The sequence below is a fragment of the Schistosoma haematobium genome, chromosome ZW, assembly GCF_000699445.3.
Source record: "Schistosoma haematobium chromosome ZW, whole genome shotgun sequence".
In the NCBI taxonomy this organism is placed as follows: Eukaryota; Metazoa; Platyhelminthes; class Trematoda; order Strigeidida; family Schistosomatidae; genus Schistosoma; species Schistosoma haematobium.
The window spans coordinates 77,518,844-77,530,538 of NC_067195.1; the positions used below are offsets into that span (position 1 = coordinate 77,518,844).

The 11,695-nt window shown below is 35.9% G+C and overlaps 1 protein-coding gene across 1 annotated transcript in view; it reads left to right on the forward strand.

Annotated features, from left to right (window-relative positions):
- Window positions 1-2,355, forward strand: part of RAB27A_1 (Ras- protein Rab-27A) — a gene marked incomplete at its 5' end in the record, with an annotated part of 47,069 nt that extends 44,714 nt beyond the window's left edge. Inside the window, one exon of the mRNA XM_051212366.1 lies at window positions 2,104-2,355. Within this exon, the coding sequence (XP_051072543.1) occupies window positions 2,104-2,190 (87 nt within the window). The 3' untranslated portion in view covers window positions 2,191-2,355. The remainder of the gene's footprint in view (window positions 1-2,103) is intronic.
- Window positions 2,356-11,695: the final 9,340 nt, after the last annotated feature.

Here is an 11,695-nt window from a genome sequence, read left to right on the forward strand (position 1 = left end):
CGAAGGGCACTGGGTTCGAGTCCCAGAGTGAACATTAACTCTGAGATGCAAGTTCATCCATCTGACGAGTCCCAAATGCGACGAACCGCACGTCCTGGATTCCACTGCTAGCCACTATCCATCTTTGCTCAGAATGATACATTTTATCAAGGATCGTGACTAAATAATTAAGTGACAAGATCCAAATACCTTTTTTTCCGGACTGATGATACAAATTGTTGAAAATTGCCAACCAATAGTAAACCTAAATTCATGTCTACTTGCAAATCACTTTTAGTTAAATCATGGTAGACATTTCTGAATGGTTGCTTGTTAAAAAAAGATAAAAATAAACGTAATAATTTCAGGTAATTGATAGAATTTAAACAGAAATAGAAAATAAAAATCATCAAGGATTTATTGGTATTATCATCGTTGCCTGTCAGTTTCTGACCCTTTGAAAGTGTCTCTATTGAGATCACCTGTCGTATATTCCAAAGACCTGTGAGGTGTACTTATGGAAATGTTACTTGTCTAGTCTTCTTGAACACTACTTCCTCTGTTAAATTTTCGTTTCTTGACTACCGTTCTATCTATTTCAACGATTCTCCTGACTCCTGTAAACAACTAGTGTAAGCTTGTTATTTTTGTCGCACATATATCTTGACAATACTCATACCATTGAACTGCCGAAGCTTCGATAACATCTGCAAAGGTTGCAGCCAGTGTGACTGGTGCTTTTATTATCCGATTCTCAATCATGATTTACCTAAGTCTCAATCGAGATCGAGCGAAAAAGGTCCCTGTTCCAGCAAACTTCTTCCTTCAACATAAATAACATCAAAAGACAACCTCATCATTGTAGCCTGTACACAGTAATACAGTCACAAATAAAGGAAATTCTTAGTAATCTCATTTCTTCTCTAAAATCCTCTATAAACTGATCGTACGTGAGCATGAGGTACTGAAATTAGCACCGTGACCTTGAAATTATCCAAATGCTTCTGATTAGCTCATCCATAAATTATAGTCTCACCTTTATGTCCACTTCCAAATCATGACACAGTGAGTTCTTTAGTCTTCCTAAAGCATAAAAAAGATTTAACAAATTATATATATATAATTTACTTGCAGAATCCCTTTCATGTTATTTACGTTTACGCATATCTAAGTTTGAGCGAACGCTTATTCATTGAAACAGTAATTATTACTAGTTAATTACAATGAACTTTACAATTAAGGTGGTAGTTGAAGGTAGTCAATGGGAAACTCTGGATCTAGGTTTCGTGTTACTCGGTACTCGTCAGCAAAGTGTACCTGTAATCCAGAGGGAACTAATGCTTCCTGATGGATTTGATCCTGTGTAATTCAGCTTTACAGTCCAAAACGTTACCTCTGAGTTATCTGAGCCGTGACTGACCTCCACGTAAACCTGAGATGTATTTATAATTGATTGATCACTGAATAGTGATCAATATCATGTAAGTCAGATCTTTCTTAGTACAGATCGAATCTTAACGATCAATAGTATAGGCGTTGTGGAGATTATTATTATTACCATTGGAAACCTGGAAGCACTGAACGGCCGTTTCGTCCTATTGTGGGACTAACATCAGTCGGTTCATGGTCTCAATCAAAAACTTAATAATCTCCAAAACCCCTATACTAGTAACCAACATGTGCTCACTAATGACTAGCTTCATGAGGGAATTCTCGGGGTTCTAGTGAGAAGCTGTGATCAGTGGAGCTAATCTGTGTCGGGTAGAAATAGGTATCTACCTCAGTACAATGGAATTTGGTCGGGCAATTTCGTGGATTGATTGATGTTAGACACCATTGGATGGCGGCTCAGTGGTCCAGTAGGTTAAGCGTTCGCGCGCGAGACCGAAGGCCCTGTGTTCGAATCCCGCGAGTGGGATCGTGGATGAGCACTGTTGACGAGTTCCACACTAAAACGAAACGGCCGTCCAGTGCTTCCAGGTTTCCGACGGTGGTCTTACACCAATCGGTTCATAATCTCAATCAAAAACTTAACGATCAAGTTAAAACATTTAACTTTAATTATATATGAAAAATGTATGATAAAAAACTTTTTTTCTGTTTTTTTCTCTTCTTTTCTTATAGTCTGCATTGTTAATATTAAACAATTTTCAAGGTGGATGTTTCAGTGCAATGGTTTATGAAAGATTAGGTGATTTCTTGGATTTTTAACATTAATTAATAATGGATTAAATTTTATTTTATATTGTGTTATGTCAAGACAATTTCGATATACATTTTTACAATTATTTTGCCCATTTCTCAATTTATAAGATGCTTATAATGAAAATGATTAGGAAAATGATTGTATATGTACAGACAAATATATATATATATATATATATATATATATATATATATATATATAAACTCTTGTGATAACTGTCTTATTGTTTTTTTTAAATTTAGTAACTGGGTGAACATTAATTCAGTAAAAAATCTTATTAATATTAAGTAAAGATGGGTAGTGACTAGCAGTGGAATTCAGGACTGGGGTTTCGTCGTGTGTGATAAGTCTCAAACAGTTGTCCTTCGGGCAATGAGGTCACGTTTTCAGGTCACTAAAACCACCTTTAAATCAATTTCGTTTTCAGGTACCTCTAGAAAAACCCTACCATGATGTTGGCAACCAGTAAGTGATAACCGCCTTCATACTTCTGACAGTTCAAGTTGTCATACCGCATAAGCACAACAAGATAAACACCGGATTCATAGGAGTAGCTAATTCAATGGTGGTAATATACAAAAGAAAGATTGCATATAAGCATATAATAATACAGGAAGAAAGAATTAGTTTGTAGAAAGATATGAAGCGATGCTGACTATCCACAATGAAGGGTGAGGTTAGAAAAGGTCGACCCTAAAGATGAACACCTCGCCTTATCACACAGATATCCATCTACGGCGGTAAGGTTCCAACAATTACGGAGTTGCCGCGAAAGTTACTCACAAAAAGGCCGTATATGACCGACCTGAAATAGTTGTCTCTTGGGCACTGAGGTCACGTTCTCAGGTCACTAAGACCACCTCTAAATCTGTTGGGGACGATTGATCCCCAAAACTCATAATTTGTAATTCCATCTTATCGATTAAATGTTTAAATATTTGAATGGCAGTCAATCGACGAACTTATCGATTAAATATATGAATGTCTGTCGATTGATGAACTTATTGATTAATGTTTAAAACATTTTACCATGACAATATCGATTATAAATATCTGTATAAATACCCTTGACATGTGTGCCTGATTGACCTGACCTGACCTGGTATCTCCTGGTTGCCTGTAGAATACACTTCTATGTCTTACCAAGACTTCTTGCTCGAGTTAGCTGAGTCGGGGACTACGACCAGAATAGCCTATTGAGTCTGTGAATCCTGAGCCTTCGTTACATTCCGAATAAGCCGAATCAGTAATAGCATTCAAGCTTTAACGAACTTAACAAAATCAATCTCGTTTTCAGGCAGCTTCAGAAGGACCCTTCCACACTGTGGGCAACCGGGAAGCGATAACTGTCCTCATGCTTCTGATAGTACTCAAGACCGCTGTAGAGAAGAAGACGATTAAAATAATCAACATTGTCTAAAGGATTTAACGATAGATTCAAAATATTCATATATAAATAAAACCTTTGAAAAATTCACAAAATGTTGGACTTTATTTATTAAAGGAAAAGATTTTTACATTAGGTCAAATATTAGAGTTCTGTGAAGTGATCATGGATGACCTGAGTTCATAATAGACGTTGATCGCCAATGATGATGGAAAGATAGATTTTGTGTCATCCACTGGACAATCCAAGTACTTATTGATCGTTAAAATGATTGTGGATGAACTCTTCATGAGATTATCGTTTGTTCACACTGTAGGAGTTGGTATTATTTCAAGCTCATATAGGTTATACTAGTCTATGAACAAATTAATCTATTCATTCTTTTCAAGTCACACTTTTACCCTGTCATTTATTTGCTTATTAATCCTGACTGTTTTTATGTAAGCGTACGGATGTACATTTCTTATCCTATTCGTCACATGTCTCTAACTTTTTTTGTCTAACTATAAATATTGATTAACTCTTGAATAAATTCAGTTGGCTCAAATTCCCTCTCCACGGCGCATCATTTGGAATCGCTCTCTTTCCTTCTCTTTCTTCATTTCGTCTTTCTGGCTGTCTGTTTTGATCAACACATTCAAACTTCCTTCTTCTATTTGACTTATTTAATTACGTTATTCACTAAGGCGAGTTAAGTCTATAGTTGTGTACGAGGATAGGCGACATGTACAGTTTAATAACAATCATTAATACAATCAAATGGAGTCAGATATAACTAGGGCCACTAACCGGCGATTCTAATAAAATATTAAATAATGAGATAGGTCTAAATCCTGATTAGGTAGGACCTGGGAAGATATTTTAAACAATAGAAAATGAAATAGTTGAGTTTTGTTACGATAAATGAGAACATTGTGATCCACCATCACCTAGTGATCTCCAGTTTTCAATTGTTCGTTTCAATAGGTCTTGAATGGAGCCTAACATCAAACTGATCAGATGATTTACTTTTTACTTACATCTGTTACTCCTCGTGAAAGAACATAGGCCGCTCACCAGCATTCTCCATTAAAACCCCGTCCTCGGCAATCCTTTCCAGCTCTTTCCAGTTCTCATTCATCCTTTTCATATCTGATACTATTTCCCGACGTAATAAGTTCTTTGGCCATCCTCTTTTCCGCTTCCCTTCACCATTCAGAGTTGGGGCTTCAGTCGTGATGTAGTTTCATGATTTGCGTAATGTATATCCTATCCATTTCCATCGTCTATTCTGAATTTCCTCTCCAGTTGGAACCTTGTTTGTTCTCTCCCACAGGTGACTGTTACTGATGATATCCGACCAATGGATGTTGAGTATCTTACGTAGACAACTATTTATAAATACTTGTACCTTATTGATGATGGTTGTAGTAGTTGTGGAAGCTTCAGCTGACTGTGTTGACGTTCGTATTGAAGATTGTGACTTTGATATTGGTTGACAGACAGTTGTTTTGAGTTGGATATGTTATTTGTTTAATTGTAGGACCAGGCCCTTGCTTAGCCAGTCGTCGGCTTTACGTCTGCATCTAGTCATCCTTGTTCATCGATGATGCTTCCCATGTATGTGAAGGGTTCTACATCTTCCAGAGTTTCACCATCATGTATGATTGGATTGCTGTTCTCCGTGTTATATTTGAGGACGTTAGTTTTCTCCTTGTGTATATTGAGGCCTACTGATGCAGAGACTGCTGCTACCTTGGCTGTGTTTATCTGCATTTGTTGGTGTGTATGCAATGGGCGGGCTATGATCACTTGATGATGAACCGATATTAGTTTTGCACAGTCAGAAAATTAAATAGGTTTGGTCTACAAAACTAACATGAAAAATGCTCTATTTAAAATATTTTTTGTCTAGTTAACTGTTAATTGACTGAAATGATTCAAAACCAGACAAGTTGACTAATTATTTTGAGTTCTTAAGAGAACGAATTTTGTAAAGCAAAACAATTGGCTATAAAACTACTCAGAAATCAAGTATTGCTCCTTTTAAACAAAAATATTTTTCAAAAAACAATATGAATTTACATGAGAGAAGAGATTTAAGATCAGAAGGGACTTCGGTTTCTCCAGTTAATAATATGGACGAGACTAGAATTTATGGACGAACCAATCACGTATAAGATAACAAACCTCGGATTTTGGCGCAAAATTCATTCATCCACTTGGCTAAATAGAGTTTTGGCATTTTAGCTTATGTCAATTCGTGATTAAAACCATAGATGTAATTCCTAACCTTAACCATCAACTGTAAATCATAATTCTAATTCCTCACACAGGTTTATAACCGTCATTTGATCCTAGTTAGTAGGTGGACACTCTGAAAGTCACTCTAGCGTCGCTCAAAGGTCGTTCATAAATTATAGTCTCACCGTATTATGTTAGTTTTTCCGTATTATTATTCATTATTATAAGTCATCAAATGTAGTTCAAACCCGAATGTCATCATGGCAGTAATTTAGGTCAGATGAACTGTAAAACACTATTGACAATCTGTTTTGCAAGTTAAAATCCACTGAATCTATTTAATGTACTAATTGGATACGACTAAAGTATGTTGATGGTATGGCCTTTACTAAAACTATTGTCCTTCATACAACTGAACCACAAGTGAATATTTATGTAAATATTTAAAACAATCATTATCAAACAATCAGGGTCAAATAAATAACTGACTTTGATGGAGTTTTATTCTGTGAGCTGGATGGTTTAATTGTGGACCTTTGATCGTTTTTCTGTACGACATCATTAGCACAAACTTCTGACTTATTACAACAGTTATGAAGGACATTAGTCCCCTTCATTTTACATTACCATATACGTTCCTTATATAACTTTTGGTTAATTGAAAATATTAGAAGCCCTTATTTAAGCAGCTCAATCACAATGTCTTTGATAGTGTGGTTACGTATTCATAGTTAGAACTCCTAGAAAAAGTTCCCTACCATTGCACATATCCTTTGTCTAGGTTGAAAATCGCCTACATTCTCATAAATATTACACAAACTCTTGGAATTCAAATGAATTCACTTGGTGTTGTTTGTTTGTATTTTCCGATTGTTGTTGGTTATCAGAAATCAGTAGCTAAATGGATAAAGCACTGGCATTTGTAGCGAACGGTACTAAGTTCGAGTCTCGGAGTGTACATCAACTTTATGATACAGGTACATCTAACTGACAAGTCCCCAATAAGGACGAGACACGCGTCCTTGATTCTACTGTTAGCCACTATCTATCTTTGCTTATAATGAATGAATCAAAGGCCTAAATTATTCTATATTAAGATTTAACAAAACACTAAACGTTTAGAAACACAAACGTTTTTCATTATTTCAAGTTTGTCGAATTAGTATGACTTAAAAGTAACAACTGAACTGAAAACATTGAAAACTATATTTCGTAAGTTACAAGATATACATACAATGTAAGTCTTGTTCTCATGCACTGGATCATATTAACTATATAGTAGAATTATCAGTACGGGATTGTGAAGATTATTAAGCTTTTGATTGGGATCATGAATCGATTGATTATAGACCATCATTGAAAACTTAGGAGCACTGGACGGCCATTTCATCCTATTGCGGGTCTCCTCCGTGGTGTACAACCACGATCATGTCACACGAGATTCCAACTCAGAACTTATGTCTCTTACGTGAACGATTAACCTCTACACCACTCAGTCGGCTGGCGTCCAATGGTGTTAATGTCTAAATTTAACGAAACCAAAAAAATTGAGTGACACATCCTCAATTGTGTTCAGTGAGTTACTATCTCACAACAGACCTAGTTAAACTCCACTGATCATTGCTTCTCACTAGAACTCCAGGAAATACCTCTGGAATTCAGACACTAGTTAGTATATGTTGATTTGTCTATAAATTGAAAAAAAGTCCTTTTTATTTAAAAAAAGGAAGTTACATGTGAAGACAATTTCCGTAAAACGTATATATATATATATCATAGGAATAATAATAAATTATAAGCAGAGATGAATTTTGATGTAGTTTTGTTTTCAAAATCATCCACTTGAGCCACATAGATGATTGGTGACTAGCAATGGTATCCAGGACACATGTTTCGTTCTATTTCAAACGGTTAATACAATAATCATTGTTTATTTGTATCAGAAGTTGATAACATTAAGTTAGAATAGTTCAACTTCCTAATTCTTTCAAACAGATCTCATTGTTATGAATCAATATTGATTAAAATACTTTACCGTTTCAATTCAACTAAACATATAGATTTCTAATATTTTTCTGATTGCTACAACTGAATGGTTAGCGTTTTTAAAAGGTTTAAATAATTTTTCCTGGTTAGCGTTTTTTAGCGAGTTAGTTTTCTATTGGATGGGGTCCCTAACCCCATGCTCAGGCCTCCTCCTTTATCCGGCCATGGGACCGGCAGTAGACCCCGGAGGGACTTCAGGCGGAATAGTCATTAAAAATTCTTATAAGTAAATATCACTCTTTGAGTTATTATAGGATCTGAATCGAATTCATAACTCAATATAAGCACTTGAAACCAGAAACATTGATCTCGCATGTAAACTCTAGGTTCGAGTCCCGCATATGAAATTATAGATGTGCACTATTGATAAGTTCCATACTAAGATGAAATATCCGCCTTGTGTTTCCAGGTTTTCAATATATTGAGTTCAGCTATTATAATCACTACAATCTCCATGAACCTTCAATTCTAACATAATGAATCAATTGTAGAAATTATTTAATTAATCAATAATCAATTGAATCATTATTTATCATTATTCATTGCATAATTATCAAATTGACTAATCAGTTAATCAACAACAACAAAAATCAATGAAAATAAACAAATTTTAATTAGAAACATTATTTTCCATTAAAAAGTAAAAAAAAAGGTGGGGGTAGTTGTATGTTAATGTTTTCAATTTTTGGTATAAAAATGAATAAAATTTATCAAATCTTCAAAAAAGAGAATACTTGACCTATTTCTCCTCATTTTTTTATAGAACCGTACTGACATAGGGTTGAATAGTGGCTAGCAGTGAAATTAAGGACGCGCGTTTCGTCTTATTTGGGATTTGTCAGTTTGATGTATTTGTATCTCAGAGTTGATGTTCACTCTGGGACTTGAACCCAGTACCGTTCGCTTTGAACACCATCGTGTTATTCACTTCGCTACTGGGTCCTAATAGCCATTTACTTGTGCAATGGAGTGAAGTTCTTGTATTTGAGTTGTAAGCAAGTGCTAACTATGGTCTGTTTACCTTAGTTCAAAAAAACAAGTAAACTTGTAGATGTATATTGGATGTACGAGATATAGGAGATTTTTCTCAATAGATATAAAAAATAAATTGATGAATGCTAATTGCAGCTTTGTCTATTAAAATGTCCTATTAATAGCCACTATTACTATCATGTTTACTTGATACATATTTGTTGACACCACGAATTATTTATTATTTTTTTTATTTCAACACATATATATTGGTACAAAGAGGACACAAATACATATGCACCACCGAAATCTCATTCGACGTGTGTGAGGGCTGTGATACTGCTCGGGTGCCCAAACCGAAGCAAGTGGTTTTCTTAGGGGGCCACGCCCTGAGCCTTTGATCTAAAGATCTGACCCACAAGGCAGTGGAGCATCGTAAGGAGATGCAGTCCAATGGAAGCCGGTGACCAACAATTGGTTCATGCGCCATTTGTTCCCGAAGGATACTGGAGCCCATGTGCACCATTGGTTTGGAATCCGGTTAAAGCGTCGGACATTCGCTTTTCTTCCTCTCAATTTCATAAACAACACCTCCGTCACGAGAAGGCAGTGAGTAAGACTTCCCTGGCAGAGGCTATATACGCGTGGCCATGTGAGAGCATTTGGAGAGGGGAAGCGGACTCTCCCCACTCTCGGCCGTACCAGTGCATTTGGGGGCGACACCACGAATATATTCAACGTGTAAATTTACATCGTTCAATTATAGTAGATTCATATTTGCAAACCATAAATCTGGCGTGACTAGAATTTATGGACGAACCAATCAGATTTAAGATAACAGGTCTTAGATTTCGGCGCGAAATTCATTCATCTATATGGCTAAATAGCGTTTTGGTCTTTTAGCTGATGTCAGTTCATGACGAAAACTCTAAATCTGATCCCCAAACCTAACCATCCACTGTAAATCATAAATCGAATTCTTCACACAGGTTTATAATTCTCATTTGATCCTAGTTATTAGGTGGACATTCTCAAAGTCACCTTAGCGCAGCTCACCTGAAGTTTTGGCCAAATGAGTGATATTCGATGTAAGCATGAAATCAAAATCAGTGTAAAAAAGCTGGTAATTGGATTATACACCATATTTTAGAAAAAAGATTACGTGTGGAAAGTGCTTTAGCAGTAAAAAGGAGAGCTGGATCATGCCTAACATTTCGTATTTACTCCATCCAATGAAAGTGTTTGACAACCGACTGTCACTTACTTTCCTGTAAGAATTTAGTTGTCATGCGTATACAACCTGATCAACAGTGGTATCTATCAAAATCACGATATTGAAAATTGACAATTTGAGAGATTTTTCAGTTTCTCTATTTCTTTCTTGACATTCATTTTTAACTAACATGGAGATATCGAGCGTAAGCTTTCATCGTTATCTTTCTCTCTTTACTAACTGTTGGAATGAAAATTCTCACTTTACTATAAGGTTTTACTTTAATAAATGGAGTTTGAAGATTGTTTGTAATATTAACTTCTAAGCCCATTTCTAGAATACACTCAACCTTCAACACTTCAACGCTGAAGGAGAACGGAAGCTCGAGAATTCAAAGAGGCTGGATGCGAATAGAAGTTAGAATGGTATTCACAGGGTTACAAAGCTCTGCCTGAATCTCTTCTAGCGTTACTGACGGTCGTGAGTCCGTATAACAAAGGAGTGTTCAGCATGAGGTTATTAGTTAAACTAGAAAAAGTATATAAGGTTACAATAGACAAAATGACTCTAAGGACGTCCTGAAAATTACCAAAATTAGTAGTTCATTTGTCAGTGAATCAATTAAATTACAGGAAATTATGACTTTTTCTTAATAAGTGAAAAGTAATATTGGGGATTCATCCAGGTGGTCTAGCTTCAATTGACTCATGAATTCACCTACAATCTCCAGAACACCCTTCTCAGATTAAACTGGCAAATGATATCTTTCATACTACACTAAAGCATAGTAAGCTATGACGTTATGCTCAACAGTTTGTTGGTGAGTTGCAATAAATGATAACAAAATAATATACACTACCTTGTTAAAAGATATTCGCCCATTTGTTTAGTAGATTGGAAGAAAGCTATTGGTGTGCAAACTAAGACGCAACATTAATCTATAAAATCATAAAGTGTTAATCTGAGCCATATTAATCAATTCAGACTACCTAGTTGACATCTATATGATAACCGCGACCAGTGGTTGGAGAAGTTTTTGATAAGGCTCAGAATCAATCACAGTAACAGAGTCGGATTAATTGTTTATCATCATCTAAATGTGTATCATAAGGAATCCCTATGATGGATTAAAACCGCAAAATCGTGCATGGAGGACAGCTCACAGACTCGTTGGAAGTATAGGCTGGTGTCAAGCAAGTTTGCTTACTCTCACCATTTCTCCTTCGCCTGGTGATCGACTAGATCATAAAGACGTCAACACCTAAGGATGAAATGCATGAGATACAGTGAACAGCTAGAATGCAGCTAGACGATCAAGACTTCGAAGATGATCTAGCTCTTCTATGTCACACACAATAACACATAGAAGAGAAGACCTACAGTAGAACAGCAGCAGCTGAACCCAGGACTTTTCAGTTTCGCGCGTGAACACTTAACCTCTAGCCCACTGAATCGGCCGGAATCCAATCATATTCATGTTCCTTTTATCATGAACTTTATTTTGACCCATGGACTATTATTAGACGATTTACCATTCTTGAGTTATACCCAGTCTGTCAATTACTACCTCCTACATTCACAACCACTTTTGACTAAATCTTGTACAAATATTGTTTCCTATTCGATGGTACGATGTCGTCTGTCTGGCTGGTATATAAACCTAGTATGT